General features: G+C 43.1%; 2 protein-coding genes and 1 long non-coding RNA gene across 3 annotated transcripts in view; 2 read left to right on the top strand and 1 right to left on the bottom strand.

Annotated features, from left to right (window-relative positions):
* The window catches only part of HEPACAM2 (HEPACAM family member 2), a 32196-nt gene extending 20683 nt beyond the window's left edge, over window positions 1–11513 (bottom strand). Inside the window, 4 exon segments of the mRNA XM_081931258.1 lie at window positions 425–709; window positions 3810–4163; window positions 10994–11038; window positions 11041–11513. Of these exon segments, the coding sequence (XP_081787384.1) occupies window positions 425–709; window positions 3810–4163; window positions 10994–11038; window positions 11041–11062 (706 nt within the window). The 5' untranslated portion in view covers window positions 11063–11513.
* LOC309381018 lies at window positions 514–3952 on the top strand. The gene is made up of 3 exons (XR_014173263.1): window positions 514–599; window positions 2994–3129; window positions 3843–3952. It is a non-coding gene; the product is annotated as an uncharacterized lncRNA (long non-coding RNA).
* Window positions 11514–12804: 1291 nt separating the features above from the next.
* The window catches only part of VPS50 (VPS50 subunit of EARP/GARPII complex), a 73726-nt gene continuing 58762 nt past the window's right edge, over window positions 12805–27768 (top strand). The window contains exons 1-2 of the mRNA XM_081931234.1: window positions 12805–12958; window positions 16104–16172. Coding sequence (XP_081787360.1) covers window positions 12926–12958; window positions 16104–16172 — 102 coding nt within the window. The 5' untranslated portion in view covers window positions 12805–12925. The remainder of the gene's footprint in view (window positions 12959–16103; window positions 16173–27768) is intronic.

The following is a 27768-nucleotide window of genomic DNA, read 5'->3' as shown; positions in this document are numbered from 1 at the left end:
CACTGCGAGAAGCCAAGTTACAAGGAACTAGGCAGAGGGCCTTCTCAGTAGTGGTGCCCTCCTTGTGGAACGCCCTACCACAAGATGTCAAAGAGAACAACAACTACCAGACTTTTAGAAGACATCTGAAGGCAGCCCTGTTTAGGGAAGCTTTTAATATTTGATGTATTATGGTATTATAATATTTTGTTGGAAGCTGCCCAGAGTGGCTGGGGAAGCCCATTCAGATGGGCTATAAATGGGTATAAATAAATAAATAACAATGGGTATAAATAAAAAATTATTATGATTATTAAATTATTATAAACAGATAATCTAATGGCAAAGAGCTACCATTTGTCCACTATCACTCTTAATCCCCCCACCTCATTCTTTCAATTCAGCTGCTATAGGCAACATACGGTCTACATTATATGCTACTCACAATATATAGTTGGGACGATCACGTCACTCTCCATTGCACTGACTGGGTTTTCTGCTAAACAGCTGTAATTCCCAATGGCTTCTTTGACGACAGGGACAATCCGAAGCGTGCTGTTGTTTGCTGACAAGGAATAGATAGTGCCAGCTTCAATGGGATTTCCATTTTTCAACCACTGGTAAGCGACCCGTGTGCCTTCCTCCACAGTGCAGTTCAAAGTAATGTTCCCACTGTTCTCCACGACTCCAGCAAAGGGTTCAATGTATATGACTGGCTTTGTGACAGGAACTGCAATATAAAAAATCTTTGAAGTTAGGATCAATGTATTTTAACCAAGGAGCGGGTAGATGTTGCTAGACCCCCCCCTCCCAGATTCCCCTGGCAACATGGCCAATGGGTTTACAATTTATTTGCTGAATAATTTAGGAACCGAGGGGAAACTGCTTGACTTTCCTCCACCCATGTGGGGGCACTGGTGTGCCGGGGGGCGGGGCGGGGAGAGCGCACTGCACCGGGTACCATTTGGGGAAAGGGTGCCATTGCAGCTGCCCCCCAAAAGTGCGCCGTGTGCCACAGCATCCTGGGACATGCGCCACACGCCACACAACCTTGGGATGTGTGCCATGCCCCTGGGACGTGCACCATCCACGTCCCCGCCAGTTCTCTGCTCCGGGGGCTGCAGCATGTTGCTCTGCCACTGTGTAGGGGAATATCACATGAGGGGAGTCCTGGAGCCAGGTGGGCTAATCCCAAGCCTGCTACTAACAAGCACCACAGGTGTGCTCCCTGCATACATTGTAGAAATTTGTGCAGCCCCACCTCCCACTACAGCAGGTGGCAGAAATGCTTCCCAGCGATCCATGCATTCACACAATGTGGGAAAATGCTCTCCCTGGGTATAAATGTATGCAAGTAGAGCTCCTCTATGTCTGCATGTGCGGACTTTAGCTCTATCAGAGTCCCCCTCCATGTATGGGAGAGCTTTGCCCATATCCATTAGTAGCTGGGCAGAGCCATTTCATTCTGTCTGAACACACTTCTCCCGATAGCAAATAATTTCTGCCATTTGCACCAGTAAATATGGCCACCATGCACAACAGCAAGGAGTGGGTGAATCTATCTTTTTTGGTTTCTCTCATTTTTTTCAATCTACGTTCAGTATTCCACATCAGTGAGCAGTGCTTCAAAGTCCACATGAAAATTCACCAGCATTTTGCAAATTTCTCCTAAAGCGTGTTCTCCTTCAGGGAGAGCACGTGTTGCGGTGGGGTCTAATGAGCCACCCCCTTTGTTGCTGGGTAAGTTCTCCAAGATGGCCAGGGGGCATTGATTGGATTGCCGAGTTGCTGGGGGAAAAGTTATGTTGCAATTTTGGTGGGAGGGGTGAAAGGTTTAAATACTCTGCACGCAGCCTTGTACTTTCTCTTTTGCTGCGTGCAACGGATCACCCGCCCACCCGCCCTAGAATAAGGGGTTGTTGCGTTGACCTTGCTATGCCTGTCATGGGGTCGTCTGCCTTTGAGCAGGGGCCTGGTAGGAATTTTTCCACCTGGCAAATTGGCTGGCTGGGTGGTTTTTGCCTACTGCGTAGCAAATTGTCACAACTTGTAAGGTTGTGGTTAGGCATTGGTTATAAATCTGGTGGAGGAGGGGTTAGGATAGGCTGGGCCTGCCCCTCCATGGTTGGTGCGGAAAGGGAATTTTGTTAAAGGAATCCTGGGGCTTGCCATCTTTTCGTCCAATCCCTGGAATGGGACTAGGGCCGGCAAGCCTTCGGGGAGCAGGTGGGTGAGAGTTGAGGGTCTGTGTCTCAGCTCCAATTCTTCCCCGACTTGCTTTCCCCCGCACTGTCTTTCGGTGGTGCCCGGAAGTCAGTTCTGTCCCCAGGCGGGGAGACAGATAGTCTTAACCAATGCCTAAACAACCACTCACAGTTTGTATTTTAATAAAGTTGTGGCCAAAATCATGCCAAAAATCTTAAACAAAAATTACGTGTCCGTTGTGAGTTATTTTGGGGGGTGGATTGGGGACCTCGACACGCAATCTATGTTTCTTTGTGTGTGATTTTGTCTAATATCCTTTTTTTTTTTTTTGGCAAAGTGTAATTTCCCTGCAATTCAAGGTACCCATGTCTGAGCCCTTTTTGTTCGTGAAAACCTGCTCTTTGAAGTTCAATCAGAACAAACATCAATCTGTGGAAAACTCAAATTGACGTTTGCTCCAATTCAGCTTTAAAGAGCAGGATTTCCGAAGGAGGAGCAAAAGAACAACAACAACTGCACACTCAGACACGAAGCGTTAAAACATGGCCTTTTGCCTGGAAAGAGCAGCACAAAAGGTAAGGGTGGATAAGCCCAAAGTCTGCCACATAAAGTAAAATAGTGGGAATGAGCTAGTTAAGTGTCTGAGGTAGTAGAATGAATGGTATGATTTCATACACGTGTGTGTGTGTGTATTTAATATTGCTGAATGCAGTCTTGTGAATTCTCCCCCCCCCAAAAAAAAATACATTAATTGCAGAGGATTAGAACCTTTTCTACTGATGTACAGAGTTCCCAATTTCTCCTTTCAGGAATTCATCCCCTTGTGGGTAACATTTAAGACAGCACTTTCATATTTGCAGTCCAACTTGTCACAGTCTGTTCAGCAAGATAAAGCTTTCGGCCATCTTATTCTGCTTACCTGTAACAGAACAAGGCCTCATCCAGGTATGTGCCTTAAAGCTCTGTGTCTGAGCGCTTTGTTGTTGACGTCCTGGGTGCTTTCCCTTCAAAAACCAGCTCTCTACTGCTGAATCAGAGCAAACACCAATCCACGGAAAACCTGAATTGCCATTTGTTCCGAGTCAGAGTCAAAGAGTGGCATTTCTGGGCGGAAATGGCAGTGAGGGAGGAAGTGCTAAGACACAGAGTAGTCCTGTATCTAGAAAGTATGGAAAGGTTAAGTGTGGATGAGCCCTTAGCCAGGACGCAATTTATTGAATCCTGGTGTGATTCAAAACACCTCTGCTGGAATTAAGACCAAATAGCAGTCTTATCATAGTTGCAGTTGTATTTGGGGAATCTGGGCTCAACAAAACATGCTGTAGAAGATAAGGATCTCTTGCACAATCTTGGGTGTTGGTGGGGCATGCTCTGTCGCTGCCCGTATGCATACCTCCCTCCCCGCCACTGGTACCCCAGGCGCTGGTGGGACTTGCTATGCTGGTACTAGAAGGGCCCACAGAAAAGAGTTAAATAGCCCCCTTCCCCAGAGCACAGTGTGCTGCCAATTGTACCCTCAGTGGCTGCTATTAATACATTTTTAAACCCTCATAGGAGATGGCCACAGAACCTCTATGTAGCCATTCTGGTTGAACCTTTAGATTCCAACATTTTATATTACTTACCATCCACGGTAACTTGAACCTTTGCACTTGCAGGTATCGTTCGGTTTCCATCGATATTGATTTTGATAATATAATTGCCTTCATCGCTGAAGTTCAGAGATCTTATCTGCAAGGATGCATTTGGAGGCTTAAGTGCAATTTTGTGCCTATATTCCAAGTCTGGAACTACTGAGTGATTTACCAAGCAGCCAATCAGAAATATGGGGGTTGTTGGTGGCTTCTCAAACAGCCATATTATCTGGATATTGGAAACTGTAATGTTGAAATTGTAGTCAACTGGGAGAGTGAGGGACTGCCCTTTAATACCACGGATGGTATGTGATGGGACTGTCAACTTCAAGGCAGAACAAATACCTGCAGGGGGAAAGAAATTTTGAAAATGAGAAAAGATTATAATTTGCAATGCAAATAGGCCACAAACAATGGTTGTGTGTCAAGGACCCCCGCCCCTGAATAAAAACACATTCACACATCATTTTTGTTTTGGTTTTTGGCATAATTTTGGCCACAACTTTATTGAATAACAGTATGTGAGTGGTTGCCTAGGCATTGGTTAGCGACTATGTGTTCCCACTTGGAGGTAGGAACAGTACTGACAACCACACCCGTGCAGAAGTCAGTAAGGGTAAGCAATTTTGGGGAGAGAATAAAACTGGGTGCCAAGCTCTCCCCTAGTCCCAGGGGCTCTTGCGTGGCCCTAGCCCTTTGCCAGGGATACGGACAAAAGCATGGCGAGCCCCTGGATTCCTTTAACGGAATACCCTTGCAGCAGCAGCATTGGAAGGGCAGGCACAGCCAACCACATCTCCTCCACCAAACAAAAATTAACCAATGCTAACCACAACCTTTAGATACGTGGGTGGCACTGTGGGTTAAACCACAGAGCCTAGGACTTGCCGATCAGAAGGTTGGCGGTTCGAATCCCCGCGACGGGGTGAGCTCCCGTTGCTCGGTCCCAGCTCCTGCCAACCTAGCAGTTCGAAAGCACGTCAAAGTGCAAGTAGATAAATAGGTACCGCTCCAGTGGGAAGGTAAACGGCGTTTCTGTGCACTGCTCTGGTTCGCCAGAAGCGGCTGAGTCCTGCTGGCCACATGACCCGAAAGCTGTACGCCGGCTCCCTTGGCCAATAAAACGAGATGAGCGCTGCAACCCCAGAGTCGGCCACAACTGGACCTAATGGTCAGGGGTCCCTTTACCTTTTTAACCACAACCTTACAAGTGTGACGATTTGCTATGCAGTATGCAAAACCCAAATGGCACCAGGCAATCAGCCAAATGGTAAAATTCCTACAAGGTCCCTGCTCCAAAGCAGACGACCCCATGACAGGCATAGCAAGATCAGTGCAAACAAACCCTAAATAAAGGGAGGGTGGGCGGGTGATCCGATGTGCGCAGCGAAAAGAGGAAGCTCAACGCTGCGCACAGGGACCTATATAGAACCCCCGTCAATCAAATAAAATTGCAACAATCAATTTCCCCCAGCAACATTGGAGGTGCCTAATCAAATTTGTGGCCATCCAGCAACAAGGGATGTCATGGTTGCTCCCACCGCAACACGTGCTCTCCATGAAGGAGAACCCACTTTGCTTTATGCACCACTGCGGTAAGAGACAGCCCATCTCAAAAACTTTCTGGGAGTAAAATTAGTATGTCAAATTTTAAATAACTTTGGAATCTTCTTGATGTCAGCATTTCTCACTTCAACTCTTCACCCCAGATTTAAACACAGCAATTGATTTTATCATTTACTACTTAATAAGCCTGCTATAGCCAGAATACATGGAAATACAATGAGAAGGAACCATGGCCCATAGCAACCATTTATGTGATCAGCCTGACACTTAAGACTTATTCACTCATTGCTCATACTTCAGCTTGGTTCATGGGTAGGCTGCTACCACGATCCCTTGGAGCAAGAGCAGCAGTTCAAATTAAGATTTACAGGCATCTGTGTGTCGCTACTTCCACACTGGAAATTTACTCTGGAATAACCATGCTTTGCTCATTCCCTTTTTTTTACAGTGCATCGACGTGATGTTTTTGCCTTTTGGTTTCTGTTCCCATCCATCCCAATTCAAAAAAGATTCCTTAAAATAAATAAATCCTTAATGGGCAGTAAGGGCTAATAATTACTTTTAAGCGCAAACTCTGTACAGTGGTACCTCAGGTTAAGTACTTAATTTGTTCCAGAGGTCTGTTCTTAACCTGAAACTGTTCTTAACCTGAAGCACCACTTTAGCTGGTGGGGCCTCCCGCTGCTGCTGCACGATTTCTGTTCTCATCCTGAAGCAAAGTTCTTAACCCGAGGTACTATTTCTGGGTTAGCGGAGTCTGTAACCTGAAGCATATGTAACCTGAAGCGTATGTAACCTGAGGTACCACTGTATTCTACTTATCTGATTTGCATTTTTTGTTGTTGTAATTTTACTGTATTATGGAATTTTTTTATTTTTTTTTTATAAAAAAAATCCTGTGTAATTTCTCCAGATATATATGGTCTATGGCATGGCTCTTCCTGCATAAAGTCATTTCCTTCCATATGGTCTGTCATACACTCTATTATTTTAACTCTTCCCTTTCTGAGTAGCATTGTCTCTATATCCATTTATTTTCTCTCCCCCCTTCAATTGCAGAAGGCAGAGAAATGTGGCCAGGGGACGGGGAGTGGGGAGTACTATTTAATCCTATCCCCACTAACAGTGATCCTGATGAATAATGCCCTTGTGTGTCACACAGGAGCTGGGGAAAGGGGACCTGCCCATTTAAATGGAAGCTTAGTTGCTATTCCAAGCCAGCTGAAAGCAGGACAATGGTTGGGTGCTTCTATAAAGTTCATGTATGAAAGTACCCTGTGTACGCCTGCCTCTTGGGAAGGCGATGCAGGACTGCAGAATGTGGGCCAATAATATATACAACCATAACATACGTTTCTATGTAGCTTCTCCTGCTTGTGAAACCTGCCCTGTTTACAGACATGGAAAACGTCCAAGCAAAAAAAAAAAAAAAAAAAAACAGCTGAAAAGGAACCCTTTTGTTTTTGCTGTCAAAAAGGGTGGAGTTGCCTCCAGGGGATGTAAATTTGTTCTGTATGAATATGACCTGATGATTTATTCAGGTATAATCACTATGTGAGAACTTCTGCAAAGCCAGAAGGAAGCAGGAATTAAGGAAGTTGCTGATATACAACAAATCCTCCTTGTTTGGTCTGTTTATTTGCTATGGGAACAGTGTTGGGATTTAAAATTTGGTCCAAGTATCACCTCAGAGGCAACCTTGTGAGCTGCGCTGGGAAGGAAGGTAAACTGTCTCAAAATAATAAGAAAAATACAAGTACAAATATTTAATTAGTGCCTGGCACGATCGTGTTTTAACTAGATACCGCCGATAACTAAGCCCATTTGCAGCACTACATGAACTAAGAAAGAGTTGAGCTGTCTTACTTCCCCGTATTTCTGTGGACTTTTCTCTGGTAATTGATTTCAGAGGTTCCAGCTCAGTTCTTATAACGGACACGAGGCTGTAATCCTGAGCTAAACACACTCACTAGCGAATAACATTGAACTCAAGTGGAATTGCTTCTGAGCAAAGCTGCTGAAAATTGCTAGCTAAGAAAGACTGATTGCCTGCCATTGTTCAAAGACCCCTAGCCCCCTCTCAGAACTACAATTCCCAGAGTTCCCTGGGACTTTTAAAATACTCTGAGAATTTTAACCATCTCAGCACTAGATCTCCCAGAATTCTTTGGCAGAAGCTACGGCTGTCAAAGTTGTATAAGAGTACTTAAAACGTATGGTGTGAATGTGGCCTAAGTCTGCAAATTTCTGGGGTGCACTAGCACCAGCTTCACTCTCCACCATTTTTTTAAAAAAACATAAGTTTAATAGAGCTGCAGTTGCTCTATTAAACCTTCATTTGTTTCCACAAACCACAGGAACACCAGAATCCTAAACAGGAAATATAAAATAAAGAAGTGAAATTAATTCAGCTCATTGTCAAAGGCACCCTAGCACTATAGAGTGACAAAAGCGGGACCAAAAATCCCAAACACCATTTTTAGTATGAAATGTTACAGGATTTCGGCAAGAAGCTACAGACCATGCACAGATTGCCGCAGATGCTGTGTGAACCGTGACTGTCCAGATCATTTTGAAGGCTCAAATAGACTTGAATGAGGGAGTGTGTTTGACCACCCCATACCATCAATAGCACAAATTCATCCCGAATGCATGTTTGAAAAATCATCTAGAGAAGTCCAGGGTGAAACTGATCAAAGCCAGAGAGGTCAGATTTCAAAATCATGGAAGGGAGGTTAACTTTAAATCTGCCCCCAAAAGTCAAGAGTTGGCAGATCTGTTAAACGCAACCACGTTTCACTCTTGAAAGGCTACAGTTTCATCCTTAGTGTATTATTCCTTCCAGACAAGGGAGGATTTCTGAGACCAGGTGTTATTTTACAGTGGTTCCCTCTGCACAAGAAACGTAGTCCTGTGCATCTTCTGTATAGCTGGTGTAAACAGGAGTGGAGACGACAGGCAATAAGCTTTCTAAGCAAACCACTCCCTTTCTTGGCTCAGGTTATCTCTTCAGAGCCGTTTATGTGTATTGGATATAAACAGGCTAGGTTTCTCCAAAGTGACCTCCAACCAGAGCGTAGGCTGCATTTTGCTTCTATATCCGGCTTTAAGTATTAGTAAGCACAACACCACCCTTGTTGACTGGAAACATCCTGCAGCTTTTTCTGTTTAAATAAAAACCATGACATCATATTTTGAGTTTAATGCATAAACTTAAGATCTCCGTGGGAAGATTTCCTTTTCTTTTTCAAAAAATAAGTACAGGTCGCATTCTGATCCTAAAAGCTCAATTCTCTAGTGATCTATGTGCGGTGCTTTTTTTTCCTTTTAAAAAAATGTTTTGGGGTACTCTCATTTTGACTCAAGAAAATCACCATTTTATAGTTCAAATTGGGAAAAGTAAATACAGTAAATGGACAAAAGTACAAAGAGTCACAAAATGTTTAGGGGTATGTGTACCCCTGCCTTCCCCCCCGAAAAAAAGCCCTGTCTATATGCTTATGAGCATATAGTTCCAAGCCAAGTAAAGCAGAATGCTTTACCATTAGAATGGTAGTGTTTTACAGTACAATCCTACACACAACTGCTCAGAAGCTGCACTAAGTTCAGTCTTGCTCCCATTTTCCACAGGACATGATTTAACAGCAGCAGTAAGTCAGTTCTTCATTCATAGAGCCAGGAATTCAAACACTCTGTACCAGTCTCTGTATAAGAAAATACCTGGTAAGAAACATCTTTCCTCCATAGCACATCTAGGGGATGAGCCTGCCTAAATCACACCTTTAAGATCCACACTCCCCAAGGAAATTTGGTGACTATTTAGCCACCCCTGATTTAGCAGCTCTGCTTTTTGGTGATGGTCAGTTTTATCTTCCTGTATTCTATCTGTAGTTTTCTGCACATATTTCAAAATTCTGGTTTTAACCCATAAAGCCCCTAAAATGATTGAAACAATCTCCTATTCCCATCTGCCCCCGAGTCCCTCTCCTCTTTATCATCTGTGCACTGGTTTAAAGGATCTTATACTGAACCTTGGTGGTAGTAAAACCCCAAGTCGTTTGTAATTTAATTCAGGATGAAGTAAAGAACTTGGGCATAACTGAAAATGGATGGGTGGTGGGACAATTTTGCACAAGGTGGGGTCAGCTAGGGTGAGGTGTTTGCTGACAGTTGAGCTAAGAGGGCAGAAACCTTGATCAATCAGAATTATGTCCTCTTCTTTTTCTCCCAACTCCAGCGAAGACTGATATTTCTTATTCTGATACGCTCCATAAAAAGAAGGCCACTCTGCATGTTTTTCTACAATTTTTTCCCACCAGTTTTGTGTGAGGCAGCAACCATTTCCCCTTCTGCAATGCCTGGAATAATGTTTGGTCTGGGGCATTATGGAGGATGCAAAATGGTGGGCAGGTTGTTGCTGCTTCTTGAGCGGCAGCAACAAAACAAAACTTAGGAAGGGGGACTTGTTGTGCCATGGGCCATTGTCACAGCAAATGGTAAGCCTGAGGAGCTGTTGGAGAGCCCCGCTCCCCTACAAAAAATTGTGAGATGGTTTCACTCCAGTTTTTCTGTCCACAAAGTGGAGAATTCTCATTGTCATTTGTGCACAGCTCTCGTTATTTGGAAGAAGTTTATAAAAGCTTATAAAACTGAGAATTTTGGTGGCATGGTAAGCTTCCTCCCATCCTGCTCCCCGTTCTACATCTAGTACAACACATATTGGACTTGAAATCAAGTAAATTATTACAAATCATAGTAAGATAAAATGTGCTAAATGTGTCAACTTTGGAAACCAAAACATCACAAATGGGTTCAAGTTTGCAGATATTAATGGACTACATCAGACCTCACATGAGAAATGAAAGTAAAAAGCCAATTTAATTGCAATGTATAAAATTACATAAAATAGCCATAAAATTTATTTCATTCACAAGCACTGCAACTTTTAAAAAGTTCATTAATAATGATAATAAATGTTTCTCCTAGGGAAACATACCCATCTTGCTGAATGCCCATCTTATTAATTTTTGTGTGTGGTGTTTTATGAAAAGCCATTCATTTTTAATGCTAAGTATACTTTTCTTTATACAAAAACCATAATGTCTTAGGCAGAAGGATCTATTGATAATACTGGGCCATTACATATGGAAAACTGAAAGGGAACAACCTTATTTGCATGGCGTATTTTTCAAAACGGCAGGGAGAATAATTGATACCTCAAATTTTCCTGCTGCTTTTCTAAGGCTCCACGAAAGATTCCGTATTACAGCACACTCAGAAGTAAGGTCCACTGCATTCAGCAGGGCTTACTCCCAGGTAAGTGGGTGTAGGATTGCAGCCTTCCAGAGTGAAAACACCAAGGTTGTCCCAACACTACCCACTGCAGTTAGCACCTACCTACTTACCCTTCTATCTATTTCCAGTTTTTCTGTACAAATCATATATGTTTGTAGGATTAAAAAAAATCCACATGGTTTGAAAACTGACAGTTCCTGGTTGTTTTATAATGGTAAAGTTACTAAAGTTAAAAACATTCAAAAGTATGGAACTGAAACAAAACCTTATACCTGGATTAAATACGTATCAGAAGAAGAAATTTGAGATCTTACCTAAAAGCAGAACACAGATTTTGCATTGCAAGTCACAAAATGTGGTGCTAAAGGGCTCCATGAAAGCATCCTGTCTCATGCAAGCAGCCCTTTCTTTCTGGTGTGCTTGTGAAGCCAGAGTTTGGTCCAGCAGCCGTGGGCCTTATTTGCTAGGGAAATCAGCAGCGAGTTTATCAGCCCCTACCCTGGCTTGCCTTAGGTGATTTGAATATGTGTATACAAAAGGCAGAGGGAGTGGGAACACCTGTTGGATTAGTGTTCGACATCTTCATTGCCTGTGACCCTAAGTTCCCCGCTCCGGTTATATTCACAGCAAACACAGAGCATGATAAATGGGGCATACAGAATGAATCACTCAACACTGATAAAAAATAAATGAGCCCAGAGCGGCACGCAGGTTACATTCACCTTCTTACAGCTGACAGCTAAACAGCTACCCGGAGGAATAACGTTTTGACTTGTGCATGCTCATAAGTGTTAGAAATGGAAGTGTTTTTGTCAGTTAGCCAGCTTATTCTGTTCAGAAATGGTCGGACATAATTGTTCTCCACGATATTATATAATAAACCTGCATGAAATCAGTTCTTAGCCCCAAAGGAGCTGTGTGTGTGCGTGTGCAAAAAGTATTCCTTTTAAACACATACTATGGTTCATCTCTGTGCCAGCTCTGGGACATCATATTCGCTATATTAGATAATAAATGTTTTAGATTGGTTGTTAGCCCAAAGGGGGACCATGGAAGATTAATGTTAAAATATATGTGCCTCTTTCTATATTCTTATAGTTACCCTTGCGCAAAGGATTCTTAGCAGGCCCTACAACTTGTACCCGGACAGTCTACTCAACATGCAAGATCTTGTTTGGGATCGTCAAGCCTAAAGTCAAGGGATATCTGCCTCTGAACAAAGTACTATAGCAGGAATAAAAGTAATAGGAGTTCAGCTTTCGGAAGAAATGTCCTTTTGGCCGGCGGGAGGCGCCGTTGCTTTGCACGGTAAGCCCAGGACCTTTGCGCTTCGCTGTGCCCGTCTCCCTCGCCCTCCGCCGCAACCTCAGAATTACAAGTTTGCGTGTTTGCTTTGGTCTCTCACGAGGCGGAAGTGACAGCTGTCAACCCACCAAAAATGGAGTGATTTGGGATTTAACGGTAGCTGTGATTGAGTCAGCCACCCCCCACCAAAGCGCAGCACCAGCAGCAAAGGAGTTCACCATTTTTGTAACGCAATTTCATGCGATTTTATTTAAGAAAAGCAAGACTTTGACGTGAAACTGCATTCTGGATTAGGGTTGGGAGGAATCAGAGTGAGTAATTTAAATAGATTTGCTGCAGTTTGAAGTTTGTTTGTTTTTTGTACAGGGAATTTGTTACTCCAAGGCAACCCAAGCTCAGCTCCATCTCTGACCCGAAATACTAAACGTGATAAATATTAAACATTTCAGGGCCCCCACCCCAATAGGAGGATAGTGGAGTGTGTCTCCAGAAGCAAGGCATTTTAATACGTTTAAACGAGAAAACAAACAAGCCCTGCTGTCCAGTTGCATCTACTAAAATCCCGATTGTTTTCTAGGGTCACCATTCATTTAAAGTCGGGGGACGGAGACAGCCAGGAAGAAACCAGGAAGTTCCGTCTCCGTGAATCGGATTGCCCCTCTAACTGTTCCTATCTCTATGCAGCTTCCTCCGTCCTGGAACGTCTACTCTGCGAGGTGAGCGGAGAGACGTCCCGCTGAGCGTGATGGGAGTTGTAGTGTATCTACATCTTCAGGTCCAGAGTGTGGGAAGGAGCGTGTCCTTCCTGGACTACCGATCCCATAATGCAACAGGGAAGCGAAAGAGCGTATCACGTGACGTACAAAATGGCTTCCCTGTGTCGGAGGGAGCGGAGCGCGATGGGTGACAGGAGCTTGTGAAGCGACCGGCGCTGCGTTGCCATGCAGAAGATCAAGTCTCTGATGACCCGACAGGTACCGCCGGGAGGGCAAGCGGGTCGGGGCGCGGAGGTTTTGCACGGGCGGCGAGGAAAGGGCGGCAAAGAGCGGAGCCGGCGGTGCCAAGGGCGGGTGGTGGGAGGGTCCCCGCGTCGTGGGAGGGGGGTCTTTGCGGTTGTAGGACAAGGCCAGATTCCCCGTAACTGAAAGGAAGGCTTTGGACGCGGGCGGCATTCGGGTGATAGGAATAAGCGGCAGGGTGGCCATGTGAATGTGTCGCATAAAGAAAGACACGGGAAACCATTAAAATACACGCGCCACAATTTCTGTGCGTGTTTTCTCCTCTGCAGGGAATCCTGTTGTCTTTTTAATTGGACTTGCCCATAAGGTGGTAGCCTCATTGGAATGTTGTGATGAATTTTCCTAGGGAAATTTCAGTGTGGGGGAGGGCAGGAATTCACAAGCATACAAGTGTCGAGTTTTCTTAGGGCTTCCGAGAGGGCAGGGGATCTTTTCCAGTAAGGATGAACAGGGATGGGAACTTGCCATGCATTGGCGTTGTATCCATTGCTAGTCACATCCAGAGTAGATTGAAGAGCATGATGACTAAGGCCCTTCAGTTTCAAGTGGGTCTATGTCTGCTTTGAGTAAAAAATAGCTAGGTACTCTCCATTGCTTTCTTTTTGGCGAGAAGGGTTTCTGAATGAGCGTGACACATTGTGGGAAGGAGTTAGTGAATGAAGGAGATAGGCGTGGGCTTTCCTGAAAGAAAGGGGGAGCTACCGCCTTCTGGGCTGTCCACATTTTTTCCTTAATGCATGCTTCCCAAATCCTTAGGCTTAGGGACTGACCTGGTCTTCAGATACATTTTCCGTTATCCATATGGGCCGTGGGTTGGTCAGTTTGAGGTTTTCTCCCATCCATTGAATTCTATGGGTGATGTAATGGTATTGGTGATTGGGAGCCATATGTACTTGTTACCGTAATTTCTTTTTCTGTGCTTGATGACAGAAGGAGCCATATGTTATCTGTGCAAGTAAAGCTGCCTTTAGGACCTACCAAGCTGGTGAACTCATACAGTGAGGTTGTAGGTTTTCTGGGGAAGTGTAGCACAGAATGGGGAAACAGAGATGACAGTAATCTTTGTAAAACAGATGCTATTGTTTTTATGGTAATTTGTTTCATGTGAGGTAGGTTTTTCTATAAAGGCACAATAAACATCAGAGGAAATCTTTTCTCTGGAGTGTGTGTGGACTGGGCTACATTGATCAACTTGCAAAATGTAATGCTCTGAAGGGATTGCAACTGCCCAATGATTTGTTCCCGGAAAGATCCCAGTTGAAAAAGAATAGAGCTATGCTTGCTTGTAGAAGCATGAGAGAAACATGTGGAATATCTCTGTGTGTCCACTCCTGATTTTGCTATTAAAGGGATGACATAGTATGTCCTCAGTACTTCAATGGATTAGGATGCTCTCATTTTGCTTCTCAAAGTATATTGCTTTTCATATATATTTTAAATATATATATTAAATTTAAATACTATGGAGTTAGACAATAGCATTTATTTCAGTAAATATTGTTTCTTTGTTCCTTGGGATCGGCCATTACTATATCTATTTTATTAATGATTTGCTTTACACAGGCATCCCAAAACAATTTGCAATATAATAAAAACATATATAAAAAAGTTAAACCGTGGAATATATAAAACAATTAAATTTACAGTTTAAAGCAATTATAGCACATAAGATCTTTTCAGATTCAATACAGATACCAGCTGGCATCAAGAAGGTTCCATGATTTAGAAGGTTTGTTGAAAAAGGAGCATATTTAGCAGGTGCCCAGTATGAGAATATAGATAATATAATGTATATAGAGAATATAATATTGAGAATAGGCAATAGAGAATATAATGGGATTTACAAAGGGTAGGTGTTGCCACACTAAAGGACATAGTGCAGAATGGACCCCCTAACAGAATGGTATCTGCAGAACACAGTGATTGGTATGTAGTGGGTGGGACAATTTTTTAGGTATTCAGGACTTAAACTGTATAGGGCCTTGTGCACCAGTACCATCACTTTGAATCTCGCCCAGTAACTTATTGGCAGCCAGTGCCATGTAGAAAGCATTTTGTCTTTTTTACACTTGTTATACCATTAGCTGCCTGATTAGGACAACAGAGCCCACTGTGTTTTCAAATAACTTTCAGGTTCAATATTGTTAAAGGTATGACCTGGTACCATACATAGTCACTCTTTTCAGGAAATTGCAGAATCATGGAATTGTACAGTTAGAAGGGACTCCAAGAGCCCTCTAGTCCAACAACTGCAATGCAGGGCAGGAATCACAAATTGCAGTGGGTGAGGTACCACTGTTCACAACTGGGATCTGAAGCCGGGGATGGGTGGTAAGGTGGCTTTCAGCCGCAGGGGAGGAGCAATACGGATGGGTTGTGGCAACCTTCTTCTGGACTAGTGGGACTGATAGAATGAAAATGGGGAGCTCCAGATTGGAAGCAGAGGGGAAAACAAATCAGACGCTCGTTTGATCCAGAGCTGCTGGAAGCTGGGAATGCCGCAGCACTGAACTCAGGTGAATCATAGAACTGTAGATGAGAAAGGGACCCCACGGGTCATCAAGCCCAACCCCCGTAGTGCAGGAATCAAATTATTTTACTGCACAGTGTCAATAAATCAACCGTTACAAGCCTGGTGCCCACTGGTTGTTTGAGCACCGGTCCCAGCTAGAATGGCTGTGCTGGCAGGGGCTGATGTGAGTTGCAGTCCAAAATGTTCAGAGGGCATCGGGTTGGCAATGGCTGCAATAAATTTCTGACACCACACACATTCTCCTGCAAACTTATTTGTGGGTAATAATAATAATAATAATAATATAATATTTTTATTTATACCCCACCCTCCCTGGCCAGAGCTGGGCTCAGGGTGGCTAACACCAGTAAAATTACAGTAAAAACCTAATAGGGGGGAAAACCCCAATTTAAAATATAGATTAACATGCAATTTAAAATGCAGCCTCATTTTAAAAGTAGCCCATGAATCAAAACCATAAGGGGAGGGAAACATAAGGGTCAGACTGAGTCCAAACCAAAGCATTTCTGAAGTATTTCTGTGGCGGTTGCAGACTGTATTACATAAACTGTCTTTCCCTCCCTTAAGGGTCTGAAAAGTCCTCAGGAGAGTATTCATGATCTGAGCCCCCTGGAGAACTTCAGAATTCCAAGCAAGGTATGGTATATATATATATATAGTAGGTACTGTGAACTATCATAGTTTCTGTCATTTTTTGTGCTCTTGTACTTGTGAATCGCTCCTTATTCAAACTGCAAAGTTAACTTATCACATTAATTGTTTGCAGTGGTGGCCTGTGGGCAGAATCTAGCCTGTGGAAGGCTGCTAGCAGGCCCTGGTGTGCTTTGTGAGTCTTGGTTGTGTTTGCCACCATTTTGAAGTAAGGCCCTGCTATTGCCTGTTGCATTCTTTCTGATAGGTTTCATGCCAACTGAGCTCAGCAAGAGCTAAACTGGGGTGGAAAAGAGGAAACAAACAGAGGGGATCGTGTGGTTTCTGGGCAACCATTCAAAGTCTCTCTCCTTGCTTCTGGGCTAGCAGGAAGTATTAGAAGATGTTTGGGTAGTTGCCCCTTATCCCTTCTGCCCCCTTGCCTATTTTACATTGTCTACACTATGATGTATATCTCTGGTGGGTTGTGTAAGCCAGAGAAAAATGTTTCCCTATTAACTTAAAGGATGCATTTTTTAGTTACTGGTAGCCTCTTTGAACTGTACGTGCTTTATTTCTTATAATATTTCAGCAAAAGACACCTCTTTCAGCTTAAGAGATGGGGTTTTGCTGTTGTCATTGTTTTGTGGTTCTCTTGGGCTTTGTTTGTGTCATTGTGTTAATGAGCAGTGAGCTTTCTTTAAAAAAAGATGTCTTTTAAAACGAGGACAGCGTATTCTCAGTTGTTGTTTTTTTGTGTGTGCTCTGCTCTGCCTCAGAGCTTGCAACAAACCACACCATACACTTGATGAATGAATAAACCTTCTGTGGCTGTTCATTCAAAGGAGGAAGTTAGATTGGGCAGGAATAGGACAGGAGGGGATGTTTCTTTTCAAATGTATCTCTCCCTGCCTCACAATACTGAGATCATTAGTGTATAGCCTTCTTCCACCCCCCACATTGAGAGATTATGGGATGGATAGGATTTTCTTTGTTTTGGCATCCAATTGGGTGACACTCTGTCTTTTAAGCATCAGTGGAAGATTGCTTTATTCGCTCAGACCTTTTGGAGCTCCAGTTTTTAGATCTTGATCTTTTGATTCTGTATTATGCAGAGGCTGCTTAGTGCTCCTAGTCTCTGAATCTTTGATATTTATTTTTATTCTTATGTGAGTTGCTTAGAAGGTTGATGGATTATTGTGTGCGATACAAGTCTGTGCAGTCAATACAAATAGATCCCAGATTCTATTTTTGATTTTTTTCGTGGGAGGAACAGAGGTTTCTCCTTTGCTTTATTCAATTGCTGTTTATTCAAGGGTGTGTGTGTGTGCGTGTGCGCAGTTTTACTTCTCAAATACCGTATTTTTTGCTCTATAAGACTCACTTTTTCCCTCCTAAAAAGTAAGGGGAAATGTGTGTGCGTCTTATGGAGTGAATGCATGCTGTGCAGCTATCCCAGAAGCCAGAACAGCAAGAGGGATTGCTGCTTTCACTGGCTTTTGAGATTCAGAATATTTTTTTTCTTGTTTTCCTCCTCCAAAAACTAGGTACATCTAGGTCTTGTACGTCTTATAGAGTGAAAAATATTGTAATTTTTTATTTGGTTTTACAAAATTAAAGTTATAATGATACCACAACACATCCACAATTAAAAGATTCCTCTGAATCTTTGGACTTCCCACCTTCCCCTGCATGGTTTCTGTTGTTAAACGTTTTCTACTGCATCTTTTTTTCAATAATCCCTATTTTTTATGACTCCTTTATGACCCTATCTCTTGTTACATGACAAGTGTTATTGGAAGCCTGCTAGTGTTTTCAACTGCTTACAGTGGTCTCCAAGATAAATGATAACATTTTCCCATTCTTTATTAAAGTTTTGATCTTCCTGGTTCCTGAGCTTTCCGGTCAGTTTTGCCATTTCATCATAGTCCAACAATTTAATTTGCCATTCTTCTTTGGTAGGGACTTTATCTTCTTTCCATTTTTGGGCTGTGTGCGCAGTTTTCTAGCCAGTCATGCCCCCTTCCAGAATACTCCACTGTTTTTCCATCTCCCAACAGGCACTTTGCATTCTGTGGTCACTTAGCACGATCAGTTCCCCTCCGCCTTCAACGTTTTTGTTTGTTTGTTTCTGTTTCTGTGAAAAGGATTCTTCCAAGCATGTTGATACGTCCTTTTTGATTCTCAGTGGGTCTGTTTTGGCTACAGCCGTGTTGGCACTCACTACCCATGTTGGCACTTAGAAGAATATGCAGTTTCTTCTGCTGTACCGTTGTGTGAGAGAATCTTCATGCCTGCCTGTGCAGAAATGAATACCTGAGTGAGCAAAGAGGGACACAGTTCAGTGGAAGGGTACAATGGTGTGCCATGCATATTCAAGGTCTCATGTTCACTCTCCAGCAAAAGGTAGCTCTGTCTGAAATCTTGGGAAGCTGCTGTGAATTTTAATGAGCAGTAATGCGGTAGATGAACCACTGCCCTGACTGGGTATAATTTCTAAGTACTCAGCGACTCCTTTAAAAAGGACATTCTGGTACTCATTCTACTCTTTCCTGAAATCAACAAGCATTTACCAGATTATGCAGAATTTTGCTGGATCGCAACAACTTGGCTTTTGCTGTCACCAGTTTTGATCTAGTATAAGTCTCATATGTAGACTGTACATTTGTTTCAGATATTTTTACCTGCTTCTCTTTTTTCTTTTTAAAAAAGGGCTCCCAAAGCATTGTGCAACAATTGGGAATAAGAAAAGGCCTTGCCCTCAGGTTTAGTAGCTAAAATACATGATGTGAAAGGCAAAAGGATTGGGAGGGAGGAGGAAAAAACTAAACCCAGCCACTGCTTCTAATTACAATGTTCTTATTAGTGTTCTTTCCTGCAGGGAGGGCCAAAGCATACTCCCTGCAGCTAGTCCTTCTCTTGCTGATGGGTGGAGCTAGGTTGGTCTTCCCATTTTTCACATTGTTTTCCTGTTTTTTTTCTTTATGTCTTTTGGCGTACAGATGCTATAGAGCCTGAGATGACCACACATTAAAATGTCATCATGATATCATGATCAAAAATGAGCTAAATCCTCTTTGGACTGTAGTAATTTGGGGCAGTGTATAAAGACCACAATTGTATTAATGGCTTCAGGCAGAAAAGAGAGAACCTTAACAGAATATAAGAGGACTTTCCAAGAAAGCTTGAGCAAGAGTTTTTACTGTCTTTAATCTTCAAGGAATGGAAAGGACCTCCAGATGCTGCTAAAGAAGGGCCATAGCATAGTAATAGAGTATCTGCTTTGTAGATTCAGTCTCCAGCATCTTCAGGTAGAACTGGGAGAGATATCCCTGCCTGAAATCCCAGAGAGCTTCTGCCAGTCAGTGTAGACAGTACTGAGCCAGATGGCCCAACGGTTTGACTCCTAGGTTCTGTGCCCCATTGGCCAGAGTCCACCAGCAGAAGGCAACTCCTCTCCAGCTCCTTGAATGTACACACAAATATGTTCCCCCTGCATTGCTGGGCCACTGTGTCCTTAACTTGTGACGGTGAGGGTGGCTGATTAGAATAGGGAGCATAATGTTTGTTACCATCCATTTGCACAAGAATGCTGCTTAGGCTTTATCACACATTTGTTGTAGCAACTCATTAATGTTCAAAGGACAGCTGGAGGCAGGTTGAGGAAGTAGCCTGGCGAAGCCACCTGAACCCTTTGTTTTGTTGTTCCCTCATGCTAGTTAGGAATGTGGTTTGGGTAGTTGGGCTATGTTTGTTGTGTGGCCTTTAGTTAAAGAGGATGAGGCATGCTGAATTAAAAAAGAAACTCTAGAGGCTGTCCAGATTTACAATCAACTTCCTCCCTCCCTCCCTCCCTCCCTCCCTCCCTCCCTCCCTCCCTCCCTCAGTGTTTCATACCTTTAATTTCAAAATTCTGCCTTGCTCATCATTGGGTGATCTATTTTTCCCATCTACTTTTTTGTATGTGTGGTAGTGGTTTATCTATCACTTTTTATGTTATAGGATTGGACATCCTTTGTTGGGTTGTTGTTTTTAAAATGCACAGGACTGGATTGACAGGAAAACGTGTTAACTTAATCACCTGTTGGTTCTTGCTTTGGAGGACTTTAGTTTTTTTTAATTCAGAAAACCGCAAGTCTTCTGGCCATACCAACAACGTCCTCCTAGGCAGAATGTGCAGACATCACTAATCCACCCAGATGATATCACCACTTCAAGCAAGTGTTCTTGTCTGTAAATCACAGTTTCCCAGCAGTTGGATTGCTAATTGTAGTTGATGGGAGGAAAGCCTCAGCTATTCTTGCTTCAGCAAACATGACACCTGTTAATTCTTTTCTTTTCATGGGTTTCAGGAGTGTTGTGGTTGTTGTTTTTGTTCCAGTCAAATAGCATCCATGGCAGGTTCACCGAGTCCACACTGTCTGTTGGACAATACTGACATCTTAGGATCTGTGAAGTCCATAGGCTTTCTGTGCAGAGAAAGCTGTTTTGAAAGGAGAATTACCAGCAAGTTGCCTGCAGAGTTTTGGAATTTGATCTCATATTATCCCTGCTCCTTGAATGGGCTTAAAAGACACACCCACATTTATACTGTCGGTTTTAATTGTGCGTTTTTTGAGTACACTGGTTTTAATAGGACCATGTGATGCTGGGAATTCCTTTTCGTAGCTTGTACTGGTTTTAGTTATATTCTGTGCTTGAAATTGTTATGGTATGGTGTTGTTCTTTATGGGGTTTAAAAATTGTATTGTGATGAAAAACTCCTTTGTAAAACTCATGTTTGAGTTTTAAACAAAAAATCAGTAAAAACTGCTGCCACCAGCTTCCGACATCTTTGCTTACTGCTAGCTCTTTTATCAAAAACAGGTATGGGCAAACTTTAGCCCCTCCAGATGTTGCTGACTTGCAGCTTCCATCAGCTCCAGCAAGCATGGCCAATAATTAGAGATAGAGGGAATTATAGTTCAGGAAAATCTGGAGACCTTTCTGTGTACCCAAGGAAGCTGGTGGTCAGAATCCCTGAGGATTGTTAATTAAATGCTTGCAGAGTTCGTTCAGATCAGAGGCAACCCTGTAAATCATAATGACTGTTTTGTTTACCTGCTCACCCATGAGGGTGTTAATATGTTGAGACATGAAAAAGCTAGTAATTAACACAGCAAAAAAAGTGAGTCACTTTCATGAGTAGGCTGGGGACTGCGGAGGTAATTCAGTAGGATGGAAATCCACAACGGTGCTTTGAGGCTGAGCAGGTAAAGGGTGAGCTCCCGTTCCTCAGTCCCTGCTCCTGCCAACCTAGCAGTTTGAAAGCACATCAAAGTGCAAGTAGATAAATAGGTACCGCTCCGGCGGGAAGGTAAACGGCGTTTCCATGCGCTGCTCTGGTTCGCCAGAAGCGGCTTAGTCATGCTGGCCACATGACCCGGAAGCTGTACGCCTGCTCCCTCAGCCAGTAAAGCGAGATGAGCGCCGCAACCCCAGAGTCGGTCATGACTGGACCTAATGGTCAGGGGTCCCTTTACCTTTAGGAACGCAGCAGAAGGCATATCTGTGCCATTGTTGATGGATCAGTCTTCTAGGATAACTTCATACCTTCCTTACTGAAAGGCTTGGGACTGTGTAGGCTCCCCATGATTTCACCTAGCCATCTTCAGAGCAGGGATGGGGAACAGGGATGCAGAGATCTTGTGCCCAACCTGGGGCTCAAACCCACAACCCTAAGAGTCTCAACTCCTATAATTTATGACTCTTGGCCATGCCGACTGCGGCTGATGGGAACTGGAGAGCAACAACACCGTTCTCCCACCCCTGATGTAGAGAAACGTCAGGTGCATCCAGCAGCGTTCACAGCAGTTTGTGCAACTGTGTGCATTCTCACAATTCTGAATTTGCACATCATTCCGCTACCCCAAGATCTCTATCGCAAAGGCAAAACGACTCTAAGGGACTTAAAAATGGAGAGGATCTCTGTTACGGTACATGTGGGTACAGAAGGGGCTTCTGAAAATGGGACGAGGTAGCCCTGATGGTTCTTGAAGTGACACACAATTTTGGGGTTGCCTGTCCTTGAAAATATTGGCAAGCTCCAGTAGCTTGAGGGCATAAACTAGTCAAACAGGGTCACTTGGTTGGACCTGAAGAATTATTCTTGTGTGATCCAGGGTAGCATATTTTTAAAAATTGTGCCTGTGTTGACTTTCTAATCCCTAGGTTTATTAGGAAGCCCACAAGAATACCACACTTATTGTTTGGGTCATAATGCTGTACCTCAGAAGGCAGATATTTTCCGCTCTCCCCAGCTCTCTCTCTTAGGAAGAAAAGCAACTTACTGCCATTGCACATGTGTTATTGTTCATGTCTCACTTTGAAGGCATTAAATATTTTTGTTAACATGCTTTAACATGTTTATATTAAATCTAGATTTCTTTTTAAACCAAAGGGGAAAAAATACTTTTAAAACAAATAAAACCTAAATCTAATTAATAGTAAAACAACAAAATCCACCACAAAATAAATTTCTATCCACCTCTGTCACTGGTGGATACATTTCATTAGCCATTATGCTAAATAGATATGTGTTAGATGCTGAAGAACTCCTGAGTGATACTTGGTTGGTTGTTAGAAGGTGGCATTTTTTGTATCCTTTTGCCAGAATCAAGTGGATTTATTCATGGTCTGTTGTTAAATTTGGGGGCATTTGTAGGATCTGTGGTCCACGGATTTTCACTCCATCAGATTTTTGAAAAATATATTAGGAGTTGCTACTGTGGAGCTATGTAGAAGCTTCCGTTCTGCGAAGTTGAACATCACCTTTGCTTTGTGTTTGTTGTTGTTTAGTCGTTTAGTCGTGTCCGACTCTTCGTGACCACATGGACCAGAGAACGCCAGGCACCCCTGTCCTCCACTGCCTCCCGCAGTTTGGTCAAACTCATGCTGGTAACCTCGAAAACACTATCCAGCCATCTCATCCTCTGTCGCCCCCTTCTCCTTGTGCCCTCCATCTTTCCCAACATCAGGGTCTTCTCCAGGGAGTCTTCTCTTCTCATGAGGTGGCCAAAGTAGTGGAGTCTCAGCTTCACAATCTGTCCTTCCAATGAGCACTCAGGGTTGATTTCCTTCAGCATGGAGAGGTTTGATCTTCTTGCAGTCCATGGGACTCTCAAGAGTCTCCTCCAGCACCATAATTCAAAAGCATCAATTCTTCGGCGATCAGCCTTCTTTATGGTCCAGCTGTCACTTCCATACATCAGAAACCAAAATATTAGCATTGCTTTTTGAAACTGCAATTTCATAGATCGTCCACAAGGTGGCACATTAATATAACTAATTGAGACAGCCAAAGTCTGAACCTGCACTCAATGTTTCAGAGGAGTATGTGTGTTTTAATTCCTGAAATTTTAGATGATGCATAAAAAGTAGATTCACATACCAGTTGGCAATTATTTGAATTTGCTCTCCTGTTTTTATGTCTAGCGATGTGTAGTTGAATCAAAAGCACTTCTAAATCTTAACTCCCCCGCAATCAAGTTAAGCCCCCATTTCTTTGCAAATTCACCACTTGAATAGTTACAGTTCATTTAATTGTCCTCCTGGGCAATTTGCTGCTCAGTGTTTTCAGGGAGGGCGGACCATCCTGCTTGGCCCCATTTTTCTATTCTCCTCTGCCCCTCCTGCTTCTTATCTTTCCCTCCTGCTAAGACTAGCCTCTCAGTCTTGACTCTGGTAGGCAGCATGAGAAAAAAAGAGGTGCCTTCATGTTTCCTGACCAAGGATTAGGGAGAGGAGAAAATGAGATCTGTCAACATCCTTCCATTCAACAAAGAACATGTCTGGTTTCCTGGGGGTTTAGAAATACAGTGGTACCTTGGGTTAAGTACTTAATTCGTTCTGGAGGTCCGTTCTTAACCTGAAACTGTTCTTAACCTGAAGCACCACTTTAGCTAATGGGGCCTCCCGCTGCTGCCATGCTGCCAGAGCACGATTTCTGTTCTCATCCTGAAGCAAAGTTCTTAACCTGAAGCACTATTTCTGGGTTAGCGGAGTCTGTAACCTGAAGCGTATGTAACCTGAGGTACCACTGTAACTTCTGAGCTGTTTTGGCACAAGGAAATTTTGAGTGTTTTCTTGTTTCTGGGGTTTAGAAATGTAGTTTCCCCTGTTTAATCCTATTGAGGTATCTCCTTCAGATAGTACCCCAAGATTCTCTATGGTATAAGAGAACATGTTGTTAGGCCAATACCGTGAACTCTGTTGTTTGTGCTAACATCAACGCACAACGCTGCAAAACAGGCAGTTGCATCTGCAGTTGGTCTGCAGTTAAGACTTCGGTCTCAGGTGGGAAGTGAAAGGATTCAAATAGGAAAGAGAAAGAGAAATTGTATAAGCGCAGTCTCCAACAACGGGAAAGTTACCTTGGCATTGGACCTTTGTGGCCCAATTTATGATGATGGATGGGTGTACAAGCACTTTCGTTTAAAAAATAGCAATGCCTTTGCACCCACTTGTTAACAGTAGGGAGAGAGATTATTTTGGGTATGGAGGTGTTTTGTTTTGCTGCTTTGGACAGAGCTGCATTTTCCATACCACCCAATGCCAGTGTTCGTGTTAGTGGGAGCAGAGCGCTCTGTGAGTTTGTATACAGTTTCTTTTTTCCCTCCCGTTGTGAATCCCCTGCTTTACAAAATCCCCTGCTTTAAAAAAAAGTAGCAGCATGTAAACATTGTTCAAGTCCTCTTTTATTGTTCTTTTCAGCTTCTCTTTTCTGTTCCGTTAAGGATCCAATTGACTTTGTAATTTGCTCTTTATATTTTTGACTTCCTATATAGGAGTCTTGCAATACATAGAATGGTCACACCTTTCCATTTTGGTGCAAATGTTGAGGTTTTAGTGGCCCAGTTCTTGTTTAACTTCCATGTGTGATTTAGTGTGAACACGCAAATGGGCATATTCTCAGAGAGGAGATTGCGTCTGCCTTTTTCCTATGGTTCTGCTGCCACCATGCTATTTTTTTGAGGCCGTTAATAGGACAAACCTTACCTTCAGCTAAGTGAAACCATGACTTGGCTTACCGTATCATCGCAGTAGCAAGAGCAAACTCAGACACAATCTTGATGCATGCCGGGACAAAGATAAATAAATCTTAATTTCACATCTACTCTCATGGGAACTGAACTGGTGGTGACTGACCAGGAATGAGACCTTGGGGTTATAGTGGATAGCTTGATGCAGATGTTGACCCAGTGTTCAGCAGCTGCAAAAAGGAGGCAAATTCCATGCTAGGGATCATTAGGAAAGGAATTGAAAATAAAACTGGCAATATAGTGCCATTATAGGGTGTGTCTGCATTTGGAATACTGTGTTGTGGCCACCTCACTTCAAAAAGAATATTGTGAAGTTGGGAAAAGTTCAGAATAGGGCAACCAAAATGACCAAGGAGATGGAGCCTCTCTCCCCTGTGGTTTGCTTAGTGTTACATGTGAACTGATCATTGTGCGATTGCTGCTTTCTGTCTATTTCTTGATTGGTTTCTCTTTGGTTAAGCTGTTAATTAGTCATGCACGGTGAGCTCAAGTTGAGAAATTAATGGAATAGCTTTAGAGCAGTCAAATTAATGTTTTATGCAATCGTACTGTGATGATTAGACTAGAGAAAATCTTATTTTTTTTATTTCAGGAAGAGGTCTATTAAATATTCAGGTACTGTTAATTAAATCTGAGCTGTTGTAGAACTATTATTCTGTTTTCAAGTAACATGCTGGATGTGTTCTGCAGCTGTGTGAAATTGAAAAGTGACAAATTAAATATCTCTGTGTCTCATAAAATATATTAAAACTATCCGCTAGCAACTTTACTGTTGCTCGGCATAGAGGCTGCCGTACTAATGAGATATATAATTGTATGTGTAGGTGCACGGCCACATAATGATAGTGTTGGGAGCTGCCGAAATCGGCCCTCCATGTTCTGCTGGAAGATTAGCAGAATATCCCACTGTTTCATTTTGCCTTAATAGAGCAGGTCTGTTTTTCTTAGGGCAACAGAGAGCAGCAAATGTAGGGCCCCCCTTTCTCCCCTTTGCTATTCATCATCATCATCAAACCTTTATTGGCATGACATACACACACTCAGAATAAATAGGCCAGTGCGATCTCGTCGCCATTTCAACAGTACCGTCATTTGCCAAAGGGAAGAAGAGGCAAGCAATCTATTTCATCTCTGTGGATCTCCAGCAAGGGCAGGATCCTGTAGCGACAAAAAAAAAACCAAATAGAGGAACTTAGCTACTGTCTTGGTGAGCTCCTGGTCTCTCCCCTGTAATAAGAAGCGTATAACCTCTGTCTCTGGTTTCCATGTTGGAATACATAGATGGTCTAGAAATTGTTGGCGGAGATCATCATACATTTTACATTTAAGGGCCATGTGAGCTAGAGTTTCCACCAGGTGGGCATCGCATGGGCAGATGCTATCTCCTTCTGCCATACCCGCAAACCTACCCCAAAGGAGGTTAGAAAGATTAGAATTGAACCTAGCCAGTGAAAAGGCCCTTCTTTTTTGCGGGTTAAACAAAAATTGTAAATAATTAAGGTTAAATTCCTGTGCCCAAGAGAGTCGAAAATAAAGAGGGGAACATGTTTTTCCCGCAGCTGAGATTAGTTCCTGGTGATCTATGTCCCACAGCCTAGTTTTTAACATGGCCTTGGCCATTGGGAAAGCCGCAGTACCCAGAAGATCCTCTGAAAGCCCAAGTTGCCGTATCATTGTGCAAAACAGTTGTAGCCCTGGGGAAGGGAAGGAGTCTGACAGAACTTCACTAAGTAAAGAAAACAAATGTTTAGCCAGCATAAAAGAAAACTCATCGAGGCAGCTGTCTCTAGCTTATGTTGGCCTCCCGTTAGACACAGGGCTGCATAAGGTACGCAGCATGGGACAGCGAAAATCTTTTTTTCCTTTGCTATTAGAAGGGGGGCAAGATTGGTTTGGGACACCCTGTGGCTTAGGTGGTCGATGGTGCCACCTCAAGTTTCACTTGATTGGTCTGGCAACCATTTAGAGAGTGTGTGACAGACATTTGTCACATGCCCTAGTGAAGTGGGGACACATTGCTTCTGGGTCTGCCTCTGAGGAACCTCAACTGTCAGTGCTTGAACTTTGGAAGACCTGAAGGGAAACCCGCTTTCCTCCAATGGCAGTGACAGATTTGCTCACAAACTAAGCAAGCTACATTTTAGGGCCTCAGATTGTGAGGCACCTCTTAATGCAGAACAGTTTAACTTTCAGGTTTTGCATAACTGGTTAAAAATGATAGAATATGCTGTGTGTGTGTGTGTAACACTATGATACACTTGATACACTTTAGGGTTGTGATATGTCTTATGGTAATCTGGTCTTAATTTGCCAGTAGGTGTAGTGAAGCTTTACAAAATAACATTCTGCATTTTGAGAGAAAGGTAGCGACATTTCGCCAAGAGGAAGTGTCAAAAAGTGTTTCTTTATTCAAAATATAAGAAAATACAGTTCCCATTTGCTGCATACCTAATCCTCTGTCCGAGTTTGTATTGCGAATATCCTTTGGAAGGCTAAGTTGCGTTGGCGGTACATCACTGTCC

The sequence above is a fragment of the Podarcis melisellensis genome, assembly GCF_964234715.1.
Source record: "Podarcis melisellensis genome assembly, chromosome: 12".
Lineage (NCBI taxonomy): Eukaryota > Metazoa > Chordata > Lepidosauria > Squamata > Lacertidae > Podarcis > Podarcis melisellensis.
This window is presented reverse-complemented; position numbering and strand designations above follow the sequence as displayed.